Source organism: Theobroma cacao, chromosome 1 (genome assembly GCF_053813885.1).
Source record: "Theobroma cacao isolate CCN51 chromosome 1, ASM5381388v1, whole genome shotgun sequence".
In the NCBI taxonomy this organism is placed as follows: Eukaryota; Viridiplantae; Streptophyta; class Magnoliopsida; order Malvales; family Malvaceae; genus Theobroma; species Theobroma cacao.
The window spans coordinates 11,722,178-11,746,823 of record NC_142639.1 but is presented as its reverse complement, the minus strand read 5'-3'; the positions used below and the strand labels follow the sequence as shown (position 1 = coordinate 11,746,823).

The 24,646-nt window shown below is 33.5% G+C and overlaps 4 protein-coding genes across 5 annotated transcripts; 2 read left to right on the top strand and 2 right to left on the bottom strand.

The window, feature by feature from the left end:
* The first annotated feature begins 661 nt into the window (after nucleotides 1–661).
* On the top strand, nucleotides 662–9,265 carry HPL1 (hydroperoxide lyase 1). The gene is made up of 2 exons (XM_007049044.3): nucleotides 662–1,344; nucleotides 8,120–9,265. The coding sequence occupies exons 1-2, from the start codon at nucleotides 850–852 to the stop codon at nucleotides 9,149–9,151; spliced, it is 1,527 nt and encodes a 508-aa protein (XP_007049106.3). The 5' UTR covers nucleotides 662–849; the 3' UTR covers nucleotides 9,152–9,265.
* Nucleotides 9,266–10,520: 1,255 nt separating this feature from the next.
* LOC18612310 (uncharacterized) lies at nucleotides 10,521–13,637 on the bottom strand. The gene is made up of 3 exons (XM_007049043.3): nucleotides 13,306–13,637; nucleotides 12,576–12,599; nucleotides 10,521–11,240 (listed from the first exon to the last, which is right to left on the bottom strand). The coding sequence occupies exons 1-3, from the start codon at nucleotides 13,496–13,498 to the stop codon at nucleotides 10,894–10,896; spliced, it is 564 nt and encodes a 187-aa protein (XP_007049105.1). The 5' UTR covers nucleotides 13,499–13,637; the 3' UTR covers nucleotides 10,521–10,893.
* A 695-nt stretch (nucleotides 13,638–14,332) lies between these two features.
* On the top strand, nucleotides 14,333–18,659 carry LOC18612309 (uncharacterized). The gene is made up of 3 exons (XM_007049041.3): nucleotides 14,333–14,701; nucleotides 14,817–16,879; nucleotides 18,265–18,659. The coding sequence occupies exons 1-3, from the start codon at nucleotides 14,351–14,353 to the stop codon at nucleotides 18,446–18,448; spliced, it is 2,598 nt and encodes an 865-aa protein (XP_007049103.3). The 5' UTR covers nucleotides 14,333–14,350; the 3' UTR covers nucleotides 18,449–18,659.
* A 312-nt stretch (nucleotides 18,660–18,971) lies between these two features.
* On the bottom strand, nucleotides 18,972–24,292 carry LOC18612308 (uncharacterized). 2 transcript variants are annotated; one of them, XM_007049040.3, is made up of 9 exons: nucleotides 23,949–24,291; nucleotides 22,241–22,315; nucleotides 21,964–22,053; nucleotides 21,310–21,352; nucleotides 20,932–21,038; nucleotides 20,628–20,723; nucleotides 19,657–19,856; nucleotides 19,493–19,562; nucleotides 18,972–19,328 (listed from the first exon to the last, which is right to left on the bottom strand). In XM_007049040.3, the coding sequence occupies exons 1-9, from the start codon at nucleotides 24,135–24,137 to the stop codon at nucleotides 19,224–19,226; spliced, it is 975 nt and encodes a 324-aa protein (XP_007049102.1). In that variant the 5' UTR covers nucleotides 24,138–24,291; the 3' UTR covers nucleotides 18,972–19,223. The 2 variants fall into 2 exon arrangements, with proteins under 2 accessions (XP_007049102.1, XP_088666684.1); XM_088810558.1 differs by lacking the exon at nucleotides 22,241–22,315 and having other exon boundaries at nucleotides 23,949–24,292.
* Between the last annotated feature and the right edge of the window lie 354 nt (nucleotides 24,293–24,646).

Below are 24,646 nucleotides of genomic sequence, written 5' to 3'. Positions count from 1 at the left end.
ACACTTAAAGAAATAACAATTAATTAACCATTATTCATAAAAAATTATTTAATTTAAAATAAAAATATAATAAATTAATTAAATATAATTAAATAATAAAAATTTATTTAAAAAATTTAAATAATTTAAATTTTTTTAAAAATATTATGCTAAAAAACCAAAAATTAAATACTATGCCTATGATAGAAAAATAATATATAAATTGTGAACAATCAAATTGTAATGATACGGGTACGAGATTTCATTAAAAAAAAAAAAAGAGTTTTGAGAGGAGTTAGAACAGAAATTAAGATAGAGCAAGCATATTCTCTCTCAGGATTAGAAAATTTATTTAGTCCAAAATTTGGTGAGAAATCAAGAGAATTTCACCACTTATTAAATGAAAACTTGAAAGGGATAGTTGGATTAATATGCAGTAAGGGGATGTGTGCTTTCTTTTTCGCCCTTTTAAGAGGTAACGTTTGAGACACATGATTTTGATGAGGGAACAGTAATGTGCATCCTACCGAACGAAAGAACATATCAGCGTCATAGGACCGATACTAACACACTGCCTAAAACACGTTTACAATAAAAATCAGTTTGCAATTAATTAAATACATGATTAAAATCAATTGCACATTAACATGACTTTCTTTTTTTGGCTCTTTTCCTCCATTTATCCAAAAAAATCTTAATTCTTTTCCCGACTTTTCTCTGGCAACGAATGCCTCCTGAGTACGCAATCCAAACTTGTTTGATAATTGCACATCAGCCCTCTTTCCTCTCAAACGAAAAGTTCTCAAAAGGCAAATAGGGGAGACAAGAAAGTGAGACAGTGTCTAAGTCTCACACTCTAGCTAGACCTCCATGGCCATGGCCACGATGATGATAAGCAGAATGATGGGCATGTCCCCACCGCCAGTACCACCACCACCGCCGCCGCCATCATCATCATCTTCACCGTTGGCAACTCAGCCACTGTCAGCACCATCATCAAGGCCACCAACCAACCTCCCAACCCGTACAATCCCAGGATCCTACGGCTGGCCTTTGCTAGGACCAATATCGGATCGTCTAGACTACTTCTGGTTCCAGGGCCCGGACACATTCTTCAGGTCAAGAATGGAGAAGCACAAGAGCACCGTTTTCCGTACCAATGTTCCTCCAAGTTTCCCTTTCTTTGTGGGAGTGAACCCCAACGTTATAGCTGTTGTCGACTGCAGGTCTTTTGCTCATCTTTTCGACATGGAAATAGTGGAGAAAAAAGATGTTTTGGTAGGGGACTTCATGCCTAGCGTCAAGTTCACTGGAAATACCAGGGTTTGTGCTTATCTTGATACCTCTGAGCCAAAACATGCCCAGGTATGCATTTTTTTTCCCTTTCTCTGTTCCTTGTGAATTTCCCTGATTGCAATTTTCTGGCTACATGTTCGATATTTTCCTCATTCCCCCCCCCCACCAATTAGAAAGATCTCAGCAAGCCAAGGATAGATTGACAAATTAAAACCTGCTTGAAGACTTAGGTAATAAAAATTTTTGTACACGCTTTCAGGGTTTGTTTCTTATTATTTTTTCCATTACCTTCTCCCTTTTGCTGCTTGTTAGTGGCTATGGGGTAAGATCATGTTGTGGGCGAAATTGAAGAAAGATTTTGTGAAACTATAAAGTGGAAACCGGAAAGTAAGAATTGGTGAAGAAGTGACATCTTTCATCTTTTGATAAGGTTTTGGCTCTGTTAAATATATTTTTTAATAATTTAATAATTAAAGAAAAGGAAGGAAGAGTCGGTTTTACTCTCACTTCAAAAGTGTGGGCCGTACTTTTGGTTTGTCTGGCTATGAACAAAATAAATTAAAATTTTTTTTCTACTATATATGTATTTTATTGTATTTAAATATTTGGTTTATTGAATAGTTCTTACTTAAAGAATGTGAATTCATATATATATATATTACAACAATCTTGTCGCCGAATTGGTAGTATAGGTTAAGGGACCACAAATTCATGGGTGGTCCTTCCTTTCTTGGCCATGAGCACTTGGGGATCAAGATATATAGATTCTCTATCTCATCTTTGGATCTTAGAAAATGGAGAGGAAAAAAGTTCAAAAGGAAATTGGAAAAAGAAGGAAAATGAAAATATTACTTGTCATAGAGTTGAAATATATTATATTATCCTATCGTAATCATAGGAATTAAAATAAAATATATAATATAAAAGATTATATTAAAAAATAAAAAATAAAAATTTATAATAAAAAATAAAATTAAAAAATGTGACATTAAAAATATATTTAAAAAAAATATTATATAAAAATTAGCAATAAAAAAATAAATATATTAAATTTATATTTTAATAAATAGAGATAATTTTAAAAATTAACATTACATTCTTAATAAAATAATTGTAAATCAAACATTACAATGTTATCTTTCTTGTATTTTAATCATTATTTTGTTTATAAACTAAATACTGTAATATTATTTTTTCTACAATCACATTACTTACAATCACATTATCTGTACTCATATTATATTGTAAAGTACCAAACATCATCTAAGAGTGAACAAAGAAATACTAGCTTCTATTTATCATCTTCTCTTCTCTAAAACATGACTAAACTTACGAATTAAGAGTGAGATCATCCATTTTCATGCATATATAGTATATTTCTTTTAATGCAACTTATATAATATAAACAAATGAAAATGTTATATGTGTTTGTAATTAACCAAAAAAATTTTACACTTCACATTGGAAAAGTTAAAAATATGTTCGAAAGTAGGCTACTTTAAATATTTACTCAAGAACGTAAAAGGGAAAAACTTAGGACTTCCAAAACATAAATCATTGACTTCCAAAACATTAATCATTATCGTAGTTGTTTGCAACTATGTTAATAATAATAATAATAATAATTCTAGTGTTAATAATATTGTTTTTTTTTTTAAAAAAGAGTATATGATGTTAATGCATATATGGACTAAAGCTTTAAAGCTTTGATTCGTCATACTCACATGCAATTTGTAATGTTTAGAATATTAGGAATATATAGAAAGCTAACATGCAAAACTTTTTCCAGAGAGTTGTAAAATGAAATCAGTTATATTTCTTTTTTTTTTTTCGTTTGAATAGCAGCAATATTTCTATTAGTAGCATATTTTAATCAATTAATTAACCGACACTGTTTCTTCTCATGGGGCGCTGCACCTGTTAGGCTGTTTAGAAGAATGATATGGGGATTCAATGAATACTTAATTACTACGTTGTGAATAGAGGAGTTTATGAGTTGGATTTGGGTGGTCGAGTCCGACTTGGCTCAGTTCCATCAATTTTTATTTATTAAAATTTGATTTTTAAATATTTTTAAAAAATATGAATGTTGGGAAAGGCTATACAAAAACAATTTACATTTTTAGTGGATTTTAAAACCCTTTTTTTTAAAGCAAAATTATTTTCGGCTGTTTAATATAAATTAATCCTAACTAATTGATAGAAGTTATTATACTTTTGCTATTTTTGATGTTGAAATCAAGAGGTTACTTCAGCAAGAATATCAAAGATTTCTTAATTCCCATAGAGCTTTAGATTGTAACAATCCTAAAGCTACTCAAGTATTCAATCTCTAATGGCGATCCACACGGACTCTAAGAAGAAAACATTTCTGGTGGTATGGGGTATATTGACACTGCGAAACTTAGTGCAAGCTAGGAAGAGGTAATCTTGATTCTCATTTCTTTAAGGGCATGCTTGGTTGGAGAGAATGGAATAGTCATTCCTCTTCTATTTTCATTCTTGAGATAAAGCTGCATTTGATTCGATGGAATGATTATTTTTCAGAATAACCATTTTAAGAGAAGCCTGAATAGCCATTATCAAGGTCCTCATTGGTAATAACTATTCTAAATTGTTGGGAATAAGAAAAAAAAATTGATTAGACAAATATACCCTTTTATAATTTAAAAAATTACCTTATAAAAAATACTAAACTTATTGTTTTCTCTCTCTTCCTCACTCCTCTCTCTAAAGCACAAAAGACACAATTATTTACTTCATTTTCAAAAAAAGGGAAATGAAAATATTTAAATATTATTTAATATATTAATATTATTTCACTATAATAAATATTATAAAATATATTTTTTAATATTATTATTTGAATATAATAAATGTAACAAAGAATATTATTTAGTATTATTTAAATTTAATGAAGAATATATTTTATTTTTTAATATTAAATATTATTTAATTATAATAAAAGGTTTAATTATCTTTTAATACAAAATATTATTAAATTATAATAAAAATATGTTTGTATTTTGGTGAAAATATTATTTAATTATAGTAAAAGTTATTTTGATTTTATTGTTCAGAATATTTTTATCTTTGAACAAAATAAATTTTTTAATTTTAATAAAAAATATTTATTTTTCATCATAGTTTTTTTTTATTTTTTAATTAAAAATTTTTTAAATTTTAATAAAGGGTATTTTTATCATTTATTCATTATTCCTTAACCATTCTTAAAATTATTCCTGCCAATCAAATAATGGAATAAGTAATAATAGCAATTTCTATCCTATTTTATTCCCATGAATCAATCTATGTTATAGCTATTCTTCATTTATTCTATTCTCTTGGAATGACTATTCTATTCTTATTCTATTCTTTCCAGTGAACCAAGCATGCCATAAGGAAATAAAAGACACAAAGAAGAGGAGGAATTAGAGGAAAAAGTGTTGATATTTAGGGTTAAGGGTTCAAAATTGATACCTAGGGATTGCTTCTAGGGGATTGTCGATTCTCAAGGTTTTTGGGGTTCTGTTGGTTATCGAAATCTCTCCTCCCACTTCTCTTACTTGCCCTTCGAGTGTTTGGCAGCTTTGAAGTGCAACATAAAAACTTATTTAAGCAAAACCATAAATCCTAACCCCAATAGGATTTGCAAAATTGTCTTGACAAAATTGAACTCTTTCAATTTAGTTCTTTAAAGTTAATAGTTCTTTTCAATTAGGTCCAATTAAATCTCAATTTTATATTTTTACTTGTAATCTTTTAATGTATGTGATCCATTAAGTTCTTAATATGTTGACAATAAATATGATCAAAAATTCAAATATAATAAGAATTAAATAAATCAAACAATTTGCATTTATCATCAATTTCTTTATTGATTAGTTTATATTAATAAGTCAAAATTGATATCTAGATATATGTTATGACTACTCAAATATTAAGAAGAGTTAAAAAGATTTGATTTAATCTTTCCATATTCAGTCTACTAGTGTAATTCAATCCTTCATAATCCAATAGCTTGATAAGACATTGAACATGATGGAGTGTCTGCTTAATAATGTCTTTATCATTTTAGTTCTTAAAGCTTACTCTTAATACCTTAATGGAATTTGAAAAACTCATTTTTTGAATCTTCATTCTACCTTAGCTAAGGATTCTCTTGGGTTGCAAGACATGCTAACAAGCTATGAGATATCTCCCTTAAATCACTTTATGTATGTTTTATTGATCATTCATTTCTCTGCATGTGATTCATCTTATACCCACCGTATATCCCGTTGTACATAATTGATTATGACTACTTGGGGTAATATCAAAATATAGCAATCTCTACTTAAGGGAACCTAATGATCTCAAGACTAAAGATCACTTACACGATTGCGACATGAGAATATTTTCATAGACATTTTAATAAAATACAAAAATGTAATTATTGAGCAAAGATTAAAAAAATTAGATGGAATTCTCATGGTGAGTCATATATTTGTTTCAAGTATCTTAATATTTTAATTTATGAAATTGATTGCTTATTTTATAACTAAGAAACATAACATATGCTAATATTTTGACTTATATCATTGTTCTATCTTGATAAAGCATCGTCTAAAAGCATTTTAGGAATGATGCTTTGATATAGTGAGGATTTCATAATTATAACAACTTATAATTCTTTTGAATTTACTAAAAAAACTTTTTTCAAGTAATAAACATATAAAAATATATAAATTCATAAATAAAGAAAACATTTTATTATTTTAATATACAAAATCAATATTAATGTTTTCAATAAAACATGTTGATAGACTTGGAGGGTATATATCGAATTTATCAATGAAAAGATCAATTTAAATATAGTTAAATAGATGAGTTAGACCAGGCTCAAGCTTAGCTTTAAAAAAGAGAGCCTCCTCCATAGGTTGATCCAAAGTTAGTCCGGGTTATGAATAGACTTGGTAATTTTGGACACGACACATTAACATGACATGAGAAGACACGGGTTAAACAGGTTTTGGGTTTACCTTTAACGTGTTTCGTGTTTTAACGTGTCAGACACGACAAACACGTTTAAACACGTTTATTTAATCATGTTATCGTGTTTAAACGTGTATACATGACACGTTTATTAACTTATTAAACATTAATAGTTAAAAACTATTTTAACCTTATATAAATAATTTTTAATAATTATTTAATGTGTATTTTAACCTTATATATGATAATGAATTTTATGTATGTTATTTATATTAAATTTTATTATATTTGATGTTATTATTATTATTATTTTGTTATAATTATTTTTATAATTATAGATTTTAAATTTAAATAATAAAATTATATTTAATTATAAATATTTTTATTTAATCGTGTTAAACGTGTTAAACATGTTATTAATCGTGTCGTGTTGTATATTGACACGTTTAATAAACGTGTAAAACGTGTTACTCGTGTCGTGTCGTGTCGTGTTACACGTGTATTAAACGTGTACGTGTACGTGTTTCAAATTTAAGACACGAATATTAAACGTGTCGTGTTCGTGTTTAGTCTTAACATGTTTCGTGTCTAATCGTGTTTGACACGTTAAAGACACGAAAACACGAATTGCCAGGTCTAATTATGAACACCTCAATCGATAAATGCAGGAGTGTTGTTGTCCGAGTAAAATTCCTCTTTTTCCTTTCGGAGCAAGTATATGATTATGATTCAAGGTACTTCATTTGTATTCCATTTTAAAAGATGCATGACTTTGGTAAAATTTTAGGGAGGTGCATCTTTGATAGGCGTATATTAGAAAGTACTATTATTTGCCTTCATAGAACTATTAGTTTTTTAATTTTATGATTGATTTAAGTTTCACTTTTTTTATATTTTTATATATAATTATCAATATTGTATAATACATAATACGTATAACACAATATGATATGGATGATTAAATCATATATATTATATTATATTCGATTAAGTATCAAAAGTATATAGTTAGATATGTGATATGTATAGTAAGATATAATACAGTACACTTTGACAAACATATTAATTTTATGCTGCCTAATAATTAAAAAAATATATTTTTAATTTATTTTCTTTTAAAGTGAAACATGAAAAAGTTTTTAATATGAGTTTTAACTTTAAAGGTTTAGACACTAGGCAAATATTAACGAAAAAAGAATTCAACATGTCAAAATTTTTACTTTTAATTAATAAATTAATATGAAAAATATATGTATTTAAAAATATATACTATTAAGGAACATGTTAAGAGGTTGAATTAAAAACCGACCATTTTTTCAATTTATAACACTGTTAAAACTTTTTTTTTTCATTTTATATGTGTACATGTTATTTATTAATTTTAAATTTTTTATCATATCTTATGATATAATATGATATTATATTTATATAAGATTTTGATATATAATACATATTTTGATTGAACAAGTATGTTTTTATTTGTTAGAAAAAAATAAATAAAATATAAATAACAAAAAAAAATCAACTAAACGGGACATGTATATATAAATAGCTGTCAATAAGTTGAAGTCTTTGTGGCCAAAAGAGAAAAAATATGTAAGTGGGAAACTTCAGAATAAATAAGTAATACATCATTGTATGAGACTGTACGGGGGAGAAAATTTGTTATGCTTTGGACTATAATTTTGAGATTATATCTGTAAATCAGCAGTTTTTAATGCACTGAATTACATAGGAAAAGTATATTTTTAGATGGGATTAAATAATGGTTAGTAAGAGCTTTGATTTCATTTTCCCCTAAAGAATTATGTTGCTCATATTTCACGTCTTCATGGAAAGTCATGATACAACGTCCTTTGATCTTGGGCAGCTCAAGAACTTTGCCATGGACATTCTCAAGCGGAGCTCCAAGGTGTGGGTGACAGAGCTCCTTGGCAACCTCGACAAATTCTTGGACACCATCGAATCCGAAATCTCTACAAACGGCAGCTCATCCTACATCCCACATCTCCAAAGCATGCTCTTCAACTTCCTCGCCAAGTCTATCCTTGGAGCTGACCCTACCATCGACCCTGACATAGCCAATTCCGCTCCCTTCACCCTCAACTTATGGCTCGGCCTCCAACTCCTCCCCACCATTTCCGTCCGAGTCATTCAGCCCCTGGAAGAAATCTTTCTTCACTCATACACTTATCCTCACGCCCTCGTCAGCGGAGGCTACCAAAAACTCTATCACTTCATTGAACGGCACGGTCAAGAAGTTGTACAGCGCGGTGAAATAGACTTCGGCCTTTCCGCAGCCGATGCCATCCACAACTTGATCTTTGTTCTTGGCTTCAATGCCTTTGGTGGTTTCTCTATATTTTTACCAACATTGTTCGCCGCTATAGCTAGTGATAAAACTGGGTTACAAGCCAGGTTAAGGGAAGAAGTGAGGAAAATGAATGGGTCATCAACAAGGTTGAGTTTTGATTCGTTGAAAGAGATGGAGCTGGTGAACTCAGTTGTTTACGAAACGTTGCGTTTGAACCCGCCTGTTGCACTTCAATATGCACGAGCTAGGAAGGATTTTCAACTCGCTTCTCATGACTCGGTTTTCGACATAAAAGAAGGTGAGTTGTTGTGTGGGTATCAACCTTTGGCAATGAGAGATGGCAAAGTTTTCGATGAACCGGAGAGTTTTAAGCCGGACCGGTTCGTGGGGAAAGGGAAAGAGTTGCTGAGTAACTTGTTCTGGTCGAATGGGCCACAGACGGGGTCACCGAGCGAGTCGAATAAGCAGTGTGCGGGAAAGGATTATGTGACTCTGTCGGCCTCGCTAATAGTGGCTCACATGTTTCAAAGGTATGATTCATTCAGTGGGGACTCTAGTAAAATCACAGCCGTTGAAAAGGCAAAGTGATGACAGATAGGAGTAGAGTATTTTATTTTGTGAAGAAAATTTTGATGGACCGATGTTTATTATATCTTCAGATAAATTGAAAGTAAAGATATGGAGGTCCCATGGATTCATTAACGAATGGCGATGATGATCGTCCATTTCTTCTTTCTTTTCTTATGTTTTTGTTCGACGAACCCCTAATTTAATTAACTTGTGGGAATGAATGATGAGAGAGGTGTATAAAAGCCTGGGCCCTGAAGAGGATGGGCATTGGGCAGTGGTAATTGACATTGTCTTGTCCTTTCTAGGAGGGCCAAGACAAAATTCGTTTTCCCTGACATGACAACAATGAAACAGCTGCTTGGTTAACACTTGTGGTCACAAGCACTCTTGTTTAAGATGCCACGTTGCCACTCCTATCCTATGTCTTTTCTCGACGTATCAATCAAAATAATGCTTTAGATTTTTCGAGTCTTTAAAGTTGTCGCTTATATGTGTTATCAAATTAACTATTAAATATAATTATCGCCCTAAATGATCAATTATTCATGACGCTTTTTACGTAGTAATTTAAAAAAAAAAGAAAAGGAGATGACTAGTTCATCCAAAACTAACTTAAAAGGAAGGAGAGATCAACAGACTGTTGCGAAGATGAAAAGAAAATTAAAGCCCACAAAAGGTCCAAATTCAAATGATGTAAAACCTCAAAGAAGCCCACCTGGCCTGCCTGCCATTGCCGAGTGCACCAAGAGTAAGGACAAACAGGGAAAAATCTTCGTACAATTGCCACTGTCAAGATAATCAATATACCTCCTAATGATCGAAAATTAAGAAAGATTAATCATAAATTCCAGTCCATAGTTTACATTTACAGGTCAATTATAGATGATAATTCCTAACTCGTTCTAGTTGAGCTCCTTTACTTTTGAAATTTATAAATATGAGTTTCATATAATATTTTGATAAATCTTAAGCAACGCATGATATTGTGACTAAACAATTGTATACAATGATTGTAGATGATATACTCTCTTGTTACACACCCATGGAAGAGGATTCAATTTCAAAAGTATAGATCAAAATTCTCAAAGTTTAAATGCTATTTTTCAACATACACTCGAACATTTGATTTATTGATTGATACATAATCTATCTAAAAAAAAAAAAAAATCAAATTTGTTTCTCCAAATATATATATAAAAAAGCTGTTCTTCAACGTAATATAATTATAATAACAAAGCCGAGTTTACCAGCATCTTACTAAAGTCACTTGCAGAGTCCACCCAACGCGTTGGAATGAAGTACCAGTGCTTGAGAAAATTCTCACAGCTCAAAAGGACTAGGAAACAACGGCAAGTACTAAATAACAAAGTTTTCACTAGCAAACAAGTTTCATAGTCCAACTTTTCTTTGTTCTCTCCTGAATTATAATCACTTTTAAGAGTCTTACAAGAGTGCCTACGATTTAAAATGGTCTTACAAGAGCAATTTTCACCAGAATGCCAACATGCAGGGAAATTCGGGCTTTACAAACAAGGTGGTTGTTTTAAGTGGCTACATAAAAATAAGAATAACTATACTTGCGATCATTCATAAGAACTAAATTGGGACTGCCTATAGGATAAACTCTGGAATTTATGACTGTAAGGCCCGCCTTTGCGGTAATGCAATAAGATACACCAGAATCAACATGCAGAGCAATGAGCAGTGTTTAAAAAGTAATACATTTTCTAATAATTTTCTGTGAGGCCATGGTGGATCATTTAGACAGCTTGAACATTACCCTGTGATTGCGTACGAGAGTTGGTAACCCCTTCTCTCCATCCTTTTTGACGAGCTCTCAATTCCCACATTGTTGTCAGTTTCTTTTGAGCTGCAAGTGCAGCTTCAGCTTTCTCCCTTGCTTCTTCACATGTTTCCATACCCGAATTGCATTTGTCTGCTTCCTTTTGATACTGTGATGCTATCTTCTTAGCCTCAAGTAGTGCCATGTCAGCACGTTGCTGACTTTCCAAAGTTTCAGCTTCTCTTAGCTTCAATTCTTCTGTCAAAAGATCTGCAAAGTTCTTTTCAGTATCCTCACTCACCTCTGGATCATGCTTCGTGCAATCTGCAGAATATTCAAATTTAACCATCAAGACACTGTCCATATAAAACATAAAACCAAAAAGGTAATATCATCATGGAATAAAATCATCTACTCTGCAATTAGTACAAATCTTTAAACGAAGGCAGTGGCTTTTGTCAATGCGATACGAGAGGATTACTTCCTTTAATAACACATCCATATGCAAATTATCTTATAGATCACATATTACCACAATATCAATTATCAAGTAGTTTCAATTGAAATTAAGAGTGAATATAGCAGTACCATCCGAACAAAATCTAAGTCCAAGAAACGTTCTTAATTCTTTCTTAAGCTTCAATAGGAACTTTTATTTATAAAATACATACTCTCACCTCCAATTCCTTTAGCTTATATTGCTCACGGTTCCTTAAGATTAATAACACATAGTACATTTCTCTAAGCACCCTACTGTCAACCTGCAATTTAGTCTCCTTCTTTAGACAACATAAGAAGGTAAAAGAAGAAAGCAGAAAGTGGGATTGCGTTTGTCTAATCATTTCTGTAGAAAAGCATTTTCTTTTTCTGCCAGACTTACCACTTGATCTTATTTAGGTGCTATAGCAACAAAGTTCAATTTTCACAACATTATTCATTTGCAATCAATCACATAGAAACATGGCTTGGACATGCCACTGTTACATAGCAGCACTCAGAATCAATCATATAGAAACATTGTTACATTTGCATAAACATCATGTTCAGCACTTTTCATGTGGCTTGAGAGCAATAAGTGCACAAAGACAGAAGGATAAGAGAAATTATGGAAAATTACTGATCTCAGTTCATGATATATATAAGGCATAAAACATCTTAAAGCAAATATGACACCTGAAAGAAAGTCATGGGAGAAATATGGTCACACAGTAACCAAGAAATCATGAATCAGTCTGCTGTCATAATAAAGTTAGAGCTGATCCAAAAGTCATAACATTTAAAGAAACAAGTGTTTTACCCAGTGATACCCTCATTCTCTAATTTTCCTAACAAACTTTTGCATTTGTTCTCTCACTAAGATGGTGTTGAGCTGAGGACCAAAGATGAATTTTACCAAAAGACAAGGAAAAGGAAAGCTTAACCTGATGTATCTCTCGCTCCATCTCTCTCTCTCTCTCTCTCTCTCTCCCCTTTGATCAATACTAATACATGACAGTTAGATAGACCAGTAGAAATGGGAAGAAAAGCAAACATTGGACAGCTCTAAGTATTACATGCTCATGCTTATGCAGACCAAAAATCACCAATTTTTTCTTGATTTACGTTACTTATTCCCATATTCCAATAAATATATCCTTAATATAGAAACTGGAAACTGACCTGCAAAGGAAGCATTGCTCAGTCCTGCACAAATTAAAGACAGAATCACAAAATTAGCATAAATTTTAGAGAGAACAAAATATGAAAGATCATACACTCAGCACCTAAGAGCCAATTGCAAATTTTTGAAAAAACCAAAATAACAACGGAAACTTGGAATCTCACAGGGCAAATAGGGCACAAAATGCTAGTAATTGAAACCAATAAACATAAAAAAACCCATCCAGAAAGAAAAAAAAAGAAAAACGTGAAGAACAACATCAAAGTCATGTGAACACGCATAAAACAGGCATAAGTTTCAACAATTATACGCATCATTACCGACCAATACCCATATAGCCAAAGGTATCGTGCTTTACTAATTAAAATCTCATTTATTTATAACAGAAGCAACATAGAATAAATGTAGTAAGTAAAAGATTGTGACGTTGGGGCAAATGCCACAGTTACTTTAACAAATGTTATCCAGACTAGGCAGGAAAATTGGATTGTTATATAAATGTCAAACTCATCCAGCACAAATTAGACATTGGCATTAAGCAATTGTGGATTCGCTGAATAAGAAGGAAATTCCAGGATCTCCATTCACCAATTGTAGATAAATGTGGCATGAATAGGACGCACATAAACACACTTTGAAACAACAAAAATAAATTTAAATTTCAGATCGATATACAAATGAAAAGAAGAAAAGCGAGAGAAATGCGATCTAGCCCAGATCTGGAAATACCTTCAGGAATTGTGAGGAGAGGCTGAGAAGAGCAATCGCAAAGGCAAGGAGGGCAAGTGTTGGAGGAATGGCTGACGGCTGCTAAGCCTTCCATGAAATGCCAGTACAGAGGTGGACCCACTATGTAGCCGAACAAACACAGACCCATTAGACCCAACCCCACCTTCAACGCCGCCGCTTGGTTCACTGCCATTTCTTATTTCCGAGAAGTCACTTTTTTGGGCTTACTGGAAATCAGACGAAGAAAGATTTGGTCCAGTTGTATGGATTCGGAGATCAATTGATGCGGTAGTCGGCAAATGTCAAATCCTAGCTCTGCTTCTTCTTGCTGGACACTGATTTATGTAGTGTTTTTTTTTTATTCAAACGGTTTTTGACAGTCGTAAATTTGTGAGAGGGTTGTCAATCACTATATGGATGTTGTAATGTAAGGAATGTCAATGTGAGCAAACTGTTCCAGCTAGTGGCCACAACGCGTAGGACCATGCCTACATGGGCCCAGTCTTGTTCAAGTAAAAAGATTTAATAAATTTCACGATCCCCATCCCCGTGGCACCATGAAATCCGCCAACATTCCAAACTTTTGGGCCGCGCACCGACTTAAGCCTACCTTACTAACCAAAATAAAGCCACTATATACACAGTTACGCGTAATATGATGTTTGAGATATAATTATACAATTTTATTAGCTTTATTATTTTTTTATTAAAATATAGCTAACTTGTTTTTGAAAAATTGTAATTTAAAATTAATTATTGAAAAAAATCTTATTTTATCAGTAACTATTTCGTTTAGTCACATATTGCATGGTTTATTCGATAGTTGCTTTCAATATTTATTTTGAAATAATGTATCAATATGCTCAATAGTTTAATAAAAGGTGTGATAGTAAAACACATTTGTATTTGTTACTAAACCTGATGCGCTGTTTTACTAGCGAGGGAAACGGTGCGTTTCCAAAAGACCCGGAAGCGAAGCTAGATACAAAACGACGCCGTTTACAAGGAACCCAAAGAGCCCCCTCCGCCCCTCACCCTCTTGCAAATGCAAAACGATGAGATGGATGAAAGCGTAAAGCAAAAAATGGCGGTTGAAATCCCGAAGGATCTAATAACCCAACTCCAGATCGCACTCCGCAAACAAGCCAACGTCCCTTCCTACGATCCAAACGACTCATCGCTCCCCAATCTCCCTTCCCTCCCTCACTTAATCTCCGACTCTCCCCACTTCCGCTGCCTCCACTGCAAAGCCCATCTCCTCCGAGGCCCCGACTCCCTCTTTTGCATTTTCTGCGGAAAATGCCAGTCCAATAGTGAGACGCCCCCTCAGCCCATCAAATTCAAGTCCACTTCCGGTTACCGCTGGTTCCTCCGCTCTCTCAACTTAGATGGATCTGTAAGTCACTCTCTTTCTTGTTTATCTGTTCAAGTTTTATATTATTATAAATCAAAATTAGGGCCGTTAGTTGCTGTTTGAAAAGTCTTAACAAAATAGAAACTGGGTGTTGTAGGAAACGGTGGGAGAGTCTTTAGAAGGGAATGAATGGAACAGAGGACCGCGACAGGAGTTTCGATTATCTGATCTTTTAGATTTAGAGATCAGGTGGAATGATGCCGAACCGGAGAGTTTTGAATCTAGTTTGGGAAAGAATAATCATTTGAATTTGGCTGGACTTGATCTTGATGATGATTTTTTAGCTGAAAGGAAAGGAGATTCTGTTTCAATACCAACCCAAGGGACATTGCCCCTAAAGGAAGAGATTGATTCTACTGGTAGTGAGTTTCAATCTCGTCAAAACCTTAGTTTGTTTGAGAATCAGGTTTCTAAGAGTAGTGGTTCTGTTTCTGGTTGGCAGGCTGACTTTCAGTCTGCTGATTCTAGAACAGATCATTATGCTATTAGCTCCCAATCGTCTGATCCTTTTGTGGGTTCCTCAAAAGATCTTTCTGCCCATGTGGACATGGTCTCTGGACAGGTTAACAATTTGTTTGATGGAAAAGAAGATGATAATCAATCTTCTTCCAAATCCCAAACAAACAACTCGTTTCGTGATGATATGCAGAGTAATTCCACTTCAGGGGTGAGAATAGACCAAGCAAATATTTCTTCTTCTGCGAATGTTGACTGGGTTCAAGGTGATCAAGGACAAATCATTGGCAACAATACCCCCAATAAAAGAACTCCTGATGATGATGATGATGATTCCTTTGATGCTTGGAATGATTTTAAGGGTTCCGCCAGTGCACCAGATGCTGCTAAAACTTATTGGGACCAGACTACTGATGGTATGAAGTCGATGAATGAAAAAGTTCATGATTCTTTTTCTGGATGGGGGCCTGGCTCTGAATCTACTGCTTTTGAAACTCAGCATGAGGTATCCAAATCTTTTGATAATTTTGCTGGCTCTTCTGCTGACCTTTCTACTCACACGGACAGTGTCTTTGGAACAGGAAAAGACTCATTTCATGGAAAAGCAGTAGATAACAGAACTTCATCCCACACTAATTGGTTTCAAGATGATCTATGGAGTAATTCCACCTCAGGGACTGTTCATCATGCTGAGCAATCTGATTTGAATGTAGGTAATAAGGATGATGGGATGTTAGGAAATACAAAATCTCCCGTGAGTGTAAATGGAATTGAAGATGATCAATGGCCAACAAGTAGCAACAAGGCAGTGGATGATGGAACCAATGATGAAGATGATGATTCATTTGGGGCTTGGAATGATTTTAAAGGCTCAAATGCCTGGGGTTCTTCGATAAGTTCTTGGAAAGAACCAGCTAACTGTTCCAGTTCTACTGAAGAGAAGAGCAGTGACCCTTTTTCAGGATGGGACACTGACTTTCAATCTGCTAGTTCTACAAATCATAATGACAGTTCCAAATCATTTGATCCTTTAGTGGGTTCTTCAATTGATCTTTCTGATCACATGGATACTGTCTTTGCATCAGGAAAAGATTTTGTTGATGGAAAAGTGAAAGATGGCTCCAATGTTTCCAGCACAAACAATTGGTTTCAGGATGATCTATGGAGTAATTCTACCTCAAAGGTAACTTGTCAAGCTGAAAATTTTGATGCAACTATTGATGTTATGGATTCTGGAGCAGCTCAGAGTATGCATAATTCTCCTTCAATGAACGTTGATTGGTTTCCAGATGATCAATGGCTAACTGGCAACAACAAGGCACCTGATAGAAAAAATGTTGACAAATCAGACAATTCTTTTCGTGAGTGGAATGATTTTAAAAGCTCAACTACTATGCAAGATGCTTTTAGTGATCCTTCAAAACAAGCTGCTAGACCTGATAAAATAACAATTGATGATAATGATGACTTGTCTGCTGCTTGGAATGATTTTACTAGCTCAATTAGTGCAAATGATCCTTCAAGTATTTCTTTCAAACATACTGTCAATCATGAGAAGCCTTCTATTGGAACTTCAGAAATACATTTCTTCAGTATGGATAGCAATTCACATGATAATAATTCTGGTAATTTATCTCAACCTGATCTCTTTTCAAGGTCATTCAGCAATCAAAATGGCTCTACGGAAGCTCCCGTTTCAAACAGGTGTGTGTGCTTGTTCTGTCAATTTCCTTCTAACTGAACTGAAATTTTAAAGCATCGTGCTAACCGTATCCCAATTCTTGTCTATTACCTTTTTTATGACTTGGTGCTTAGATATTCTACTTCATTACCGTATTTGCATTTTTCAGTTTTTAGTCAATTATTTTGTTGTTATTGGAATTACTTGAGAGAATATAGTGGGAAGATCAAACAAAGATAAAACAGGTGGAGCTCCAGAGATCAAGTTGAATGATAGCTGAATTAGGAAAAGACTTACCACTTATTACTGCTTTCTGAGTTTCTTGCTAATAGACTGATGTCAGTAACCATTTTTAATTTGTGAAAGTAGAGTAGGGTTAGAGTGCATATTTATTAATGCTATCTGATAGCTTGGATGAGGGGCTTCTTTACAAGGCTGTTATACTCCTCTGTGTATTGTACAATGCATTTTTTGAAAAGAAAAATAATTGCACCTATGCAACTTGGAGATGCTTGCAGGGCTTAGGACATTAGGGAAAATTTGTTTGCTCATATGGAGGGATACTGGTCTGGTGTTCTGGCTTAGGATGGAGGATACTTGTTTCATATGAAATAAATAAATCTAATTTATTTTTGGAGGATAGTCGCAGCTATTGCCCCTGTCAGGGTGGAGTTCTTAAAATATCATAGTATTGCTGCAAATAAGGAGGCTTAATTGAATGCAAGCAATTGTGTTTAAAGTCATCTATATTCATAAGTTGGTTGAACTTGGTTGCCTGTAATAGGCACACTAGTATGTCTGATTTATGCTAACGAGTGGATGATATTTTACATCCAAGATTTTACATTTGATCAAGACTTATTTTAAAACAAAGAAAAACTGTGCTGAAACCTAATTTGTAGTCCATCCCCATCCAAAAAGAGGTACTTTTTGATTAGCAGAATTTGGATGAAAAAGATTAGTTAGGTTAAGACTAAACTTTATGGGTATCTTGTTATTTGTGACTTCATCCATACGGGGGATATAAGTGGCCATATCATCTATGCTTATTGCCAAGATGCTTTTTCACTTTTGCCGGAAGAATTTTCAAATTGTAGATTGACTATTCTGTGCTATGCCAGATCTCTCCAGAGTACTTTTGTTGTTTTGACCTTGGGAATTTATTTATATTTTTCATCCAATTTTTGAGATTGAGAACCTCTTGGGCTTCTTTTGTGAAAAACCTGTTTTGGATCTGTGGGGATAGTCTTAAATGCTTCTGTTCTACTGCTTGCATATTAGTCCATAGAAACTACTCGATCTTGTTTTCTTCCTGGCTAAGGTCATGTAAAATCCAAGCTCCCCTCTCACATGAGAGACAGACAGAACCTAGGGAGAAATTTCTTATATTTGCTTTCGCATGTTTCAGGATGGCAGATGCAAGTGTAAGAGGTGGTAGTAATGCTGAAGTTGCAAAAAATGGAGGTTTTTCCAGTGCAACAACAGGGTCAAAAACAGATGATATAGAGATACTGATGTCACAAATGCATGATTTATCCTTTATGTTGGAAAGGAATCTTTCAATACCTCCAAAAGTAGATGAGTATAATTAACTTTGTAAAGATTGAGAGCCATTTTTTTTCCCTCTCAAGTTTGTATTGTTTTGTTGGTTCTTGTCTGCACTGTATCCTAGTTTTGATTGGTCCATGCATCTGAAATTCTTTCCTGCATCCAGTGGTCGTATGGCTTTGTTCTTCCTCTTATATTAGAAGAATGTATTATGAAATGATTAACGAACTTATCTTAATAAACGTGGTTTGTAGATGTTGTTTTTAGTTCAATAATACGAGAAAAGTTGCTTCTGCTATATCACGAGTGTTGTAATTTTTCTTTAAAACTTTTGAAAGATACAAATAGATTGGTCAAATACCAAAAATAAAATTTCTTTGAGAAAATATTTACGGGAAAACAGAAGGAAAAAGCATTTTGCTTTGTGGGGAAAATGTCTAGACAACCACAAACCGCATTTTAGAAGACATTAGTCTGAGGTCTAACCTCAACGATGCCTGCAATGTATATAAAATGTGAGTAACGAATGTACACAAAGGGGTCATGGAAAGAGCGAGGTCGAGCAAATTGGCATGTAATACTCTAGACTGATAATTATCGGGGTACTTATGTAGATATGCCTAGCATCTCTCCAGATTGGGCATTTGAGAAGCAACGCCCATAGCCTATGGAGGTGAGGTACAAGCAGCCGGTACGGGCTTATATTTAGTCTACATTCATGCAAAGGTGCATGTCTATGCAACACAGTAAATCTAAAACTTGTGTCGTATGCTCCCAATGATGCCTTGGCCAGCCTGAACAAGGTAACTGCATTCTCCATCATAAAGGCCCCGATAAGTGGCCGGTTGGTTGTGTTCTAGACCTCTGGCTGGCTTTTAATTTGGAAATCAATTTTTGTAGATTACTATGGGCTACCTGGTCACGCTGGAAAGGAAATTAGCATGAGGAATTAATTAATTATGTAAAGGCAAATTTTTTCTGGCTTAATTGCAATTAAAGATTTTAATTAAGAACAAGTTTGGATAAAAATCTGATTCAATTGTAAGACTTGTGTTGGAAATTTCACGATACGTTTCTAAAGGACTTACTTCAAGGATACCAATATATGTGTCATCTACTAACTTGGGAGGAATGTAACCTGAGAAATAGGCACGTGCCCTACATTTTGAAACAAAAAAAAGTTTCAAACCATTAGAGGCTGGACAGGTAAATTATTGAAAGATAGTTAACAAGGACAATGTATTTAGCTAACCTGTCGTTGTCTGACAGCCTGAGATAACAAGAAATGATGTTTCTTAGCAGTCGTGGGCGATGCCCTTCTTCTTCTTCACCAAGCCTTTCAACCATTATTGCCAATGCATTGTTTAGCGCGAAAAATCGATCCGCAGGAACCAAACAATAGTGCAGCCCTTGCTCATTTAGTAAAATCCTGTGAATTATAAATGTGGCAACCTGTCGAGTCCGCTACATTAGCAGCTAGCATGAGGAGTATAGCTAAGAAGCATGCATGCCAAGGTGTAGTAATGCCATACCAAGTGAGGTCCTTAACTCTTTGGTTTTATTCCGAAGGTCCTTCTTAAGCTCATTGTCATGGCTAAGGTATCCTGGCGCTTCTTATAGAAAAATTTACTGTTCTGATTTTTACAGTGAAAGTGTGGCATAATAATGCACACAGTAAACAGAAATTTCAAAGGTCCCTAGTAAATTTTTGTGAGATTTCAACAAATGTGCTACGTATTTTAACCATACATGATCATAGGAGAACAATAAAGAGTCCTAATGACTTTTCAAACTGCTCAGAGGTTTTCCCTCTCAATAATTGTCATGCCAGAAAGTACTTTTTTCCGAAGGGGCCTGAAAATAATGTCAAAATTAATGTAACTCTCTCAATCAAAAATATTTCTTTCTTAAAACTTAAGCCACTAGGTATGTTGTTTGATTCATTTTTGCCATTTTCCCAGTTTTCTTGGCCATGCTTTCAAACTCTAAAATTTTTACTTGCCTCATATCCTATGTTCTTGATATTTTGATCAAGATATATAATGCATATAACTAAATTCTAGGAAATGTATTTACTTTAAATCTATTAAAAGATGAAAAACTTATTAGAACCCAAAGACAAAATCTTATGTAAAATAATTTAGGATGGAAATATTGAAGATTAATTGTAATTAATAATAATGTAAACAAATAAATCTAGTTGTGGAAAGTCCAGTCACTCACTGTTTTTGATAATGTGCTGCCAACCTCCATGCAGCGCAGGCAACTAGGAAATGTTTGAGAAACAAGAAGGAAATCAACCACTTCTGCATCATCAACCTGCATAAATTGAAAGCCTGATAAACATAAATCTGAAGAAAGTAAAATAATGCCAACTAAGGAAAATTTAATTAAACTCCATGAGCTCTAAAGATCATGTACTTATCCTGGGTGCTGTAAATATATTCAAAATTTCAAACCAAAGATAAGAGTTGTGCCAGAAATGGAACCATATAAGAGAACAGCAGATGATATGAGGTAAGATTACCTTCACTAGGGAACCGATGACAACTAAGCTGCTAAGCCTTAGAGAATCATAGGGCTTTTCACGGTTCATAGTGTTCAGGAAGGCCTGAAGATAGACTGGTATGTAAGCTGCCAAGGATATTTAAATTAGAACAGTTTTTTATACACCCAAAATGCAACCAACAAAATTATATATGGTATTTGTACTCCTATTGCATCAAAAGAAAATTTCCTAATTATTGGATCACAACAAGGCACGCTGGTACAAAGAGCTTCTTTTAGAAAAGTCACCCTCACTCTTTCTGATTATACGGTTGGAGCAAAAACCTACTGAATTTGAAGATTTGCTAGATGAAGTTCATAATGTATTCGCATATTTGGATAATTATAATAAAGTTACCTTTGACAAATGGCATCCTTGTTTCGGGGTGAGCAGCTACAGCCTGGAAAGAGATCAATTAACATAATTGAGGTCATTAAGATTTTCAAAGAAATGAAAATTGACATAATCTAAAAATTTATAGGTATATCGATCGATACAGGCCAAACCAAAAAAAAAAAAAAAAACCTGTCTGGCATGTGATTCTTTCCTTTAAAATGAATACTGAGACTAAGCACTCAAAATCTCTCAGCAATATATATTTGCATCTAGATGTCTCAAGAAATATGCCCCCTCAAATTGTCCATAACAGATATGAATGAAGAATATCCGATTCATGACAAGAAGGTTTGTTATCACCTCAGAATCACCTTTGAGATTCTTAGCTCCAGTCTTTGCTTAAAAATATATAAAATGCTTAACATTATCGTATATATATATGATAACTTTACTATGAACCGGAAAAGAACATATATAAGAAACCTAAATAACATCTGAAACCGAAAAGGATATGTATTGGTGAAATTTTAAACGTTAGCCTTTGAATTTCCTTGACAAAAACTATTGAAGAGTCGAGGTTAATAATCAAAGTGACATAGGAGAGACATGAGCAAGGAGAATAAAAGGGGACCAATAATAAACAAAACTAGAAGAGGTCAGTATAATGATCTACACCTGAAGAAGCGCAATAGCATTGCAAACTTGAGCTGCTACCCTTTCTGAAAGGCTGGTGGATGATAGTGGACGGTAAACTGAAGTTACTTCCTGAATCATAGAAAGGTAAATAATCATATAGTATTGAATAGGTGTGGGCATTGTATCTATCAATAAACCTTTCAAATCCATGAATACTGATTAGTACAATGGGTAAAATAACAGCACGAAAATTTTAAAGAGACACATGAAACGTCCTAACTGAGAGACACTAGAGAAATGAAATAGCAAGACCTACCTCTACAAGTGCTCTCATGGTACCGAAAGAATTCCATAACAAGATTGCCAAATCGTCACAAACTTTCAAATAATTCTGGGGAGAAAAGAAAAAATTAAAAATGATTGATGAATTAGTTACGTTCCAAAATCATCTGACAAAGTGTTTTCATTGTTAAATACAAAAAAAATGGTGGCATTTTATATATAAAAAAAAATTCTAAACTTATGTACTAAAAATGAGCCAATCCAGCAAATTCAATGCTCATTACTAGAAAGGCTTATATCTAATAGATATGAGATCTACTTTTGACAGAATAAGACATTAGAAGAAATATTCAACTCAATTTATCCAAAGGAAAAAGGAAATATCCAAATCGACCAGCTTCATTGGAACTAATCTCTCTCAAATTTCAAGTTTTCGAGAACCCAATACAGGCATGGTGGTACCTTGTAAGATGTTCATTAAGCGTCCAAAAGAAAGTCGGACTATAATATGTATTTGTCTGTATGTCCGCATCTATGTGGGTATAATCTCATAATTACATTGAGAATTTAGAATGTCATTTTATTCGTCCAATTGCTATATATCTGTGCATGCCAGTTTGTTTATGTCCTTTGGATCCCTTGAATAAGTTTTCTAGCTCTACCCCTTTTCAATCTTCACAATGTTTACATTGAATTTTCTTAAATTATTCTCTAATAAGTAATATTTTATAGAATTTTAGACCATGGCTTATTACTTTTATCAATTATTTTCTTGGAAAAACCCTTCAAAAACATAACATTGATTGAAAGCAACATGTTATCTTCTAGAATATCTGCAATATGCTTAAAATTTTATCTTGAAATTGAGGTTTAACGAAAGGCTTTATCTAGGAGCAACTTAATTATCACACTAACATGCTTCTAAAATCTAATATTAAACCAGTGTCTTTGTGATAACTACAAATTTCGAAGTCAAGAGTCAAAAAATGATCTATTTGCAATTTTGTGTTTTCCTTTTAAAAGATTTTACGTATAAGAAACATGGTTAATAATAAGCAATAATAACAATATCTAATTCCCCTGCTGCATGACAATAAAAAATCCTTACATTGTACATAGCAATACTGTGTTAGTTCAAATTCAAAACATAATCAGGATGTTTCAACTCTTTCTCCTAGCTTTCTACTTAATACCACCTTAACCTGAAAGCCCGATGATTCACTTCATAGTTGATCGACTTCAATAATTTCACTATAAAATCTTGTCAAACAAAATTTAAAAACAATTACCATCAATCCATCATTGCTTTTTTACTTTGAAGTTTATAGTAGTTTAATTTTCAACTTATAGCAGGAGGTGTAAAAACATAAGGTAAAACTTATGATCTGCTGAGAACCCCATTACCTTTCATTCTCTATAAACACAGAAAATATAAAAGAAAACAATAAAGCCTTTGCTATGGATCAGATTCTTTCATAAAATGAGGATCTACATTAATAGTATTAAACAAAAACTGCTCCCGACATAATACTGGCCCCAAATTAAGCAGATTATAAAGAATATATCAAAACAGTAAAATAAAACAATTGTATACTCTTTTAAGATTTTTTCTTTCATGGTTGAAAAAGCAGACACGTTCTAACTTTTTCTATGGTTTTTGTCGTATTTGATCATGTCTCTTATTCCCCGTAGCCAAACAGATAATTGCAAAGGATAAGAAAAAGAAAGAAAGCTGATAATACCTTGCAAAGAAGGTCAAGAGACTCCTTTCGGGTTTTTTCAGAATTAAGCCCTCGAATCAAACGAGTGATCTCAGAGAGGTTTCCATCATGAGGAGCAGAAGAAGGGTTGTTGGTTGGAGCCGCCGCACTCGAACCCGCTCCTCTAGCTGATGGGCCTCCCAATGGGGATTCTTCTGGGACGTTGGCCATTTCTTCAGAGAGGGAGAGAGATAGAAAGAGAGAGAGACTTGACAGAAAGAAATAGTGACATTGAAATCTCTCGGTGATATGTTTCTCTTATGACTCTGATACTGCTTTTAAGAGTTTGAGTTGTAAAAGGAGAGTGTTCAGAGCAATGACAAAGCGGGATTGTCGTACGTTATTTTGCACTGCCGCTCTCATGTCTCAGACTCAATTTGTCTTTTTCTTCCAACGTTTGGTGATTAGGACATGCCCTAGCCTTCTACGCGACTATCTTTAGGTTTTTAAAAGACTTGTTTATTGCATGCGGTTTATTATTGATTTTAGTAGAATATGTTTGAATTTATTCTTATTTTGTTTTGTGTCTTAATGGTATCTACATGATTAACACATTTATGGCACGTTTAATTAATTATATTATCATATTTAAACGTATATAAGTGACACGTTTATCTACCAATAATATTAGTAGTAAAAGATTATTTTATCTTTATTTAAATAATCTTAAATAACTATTT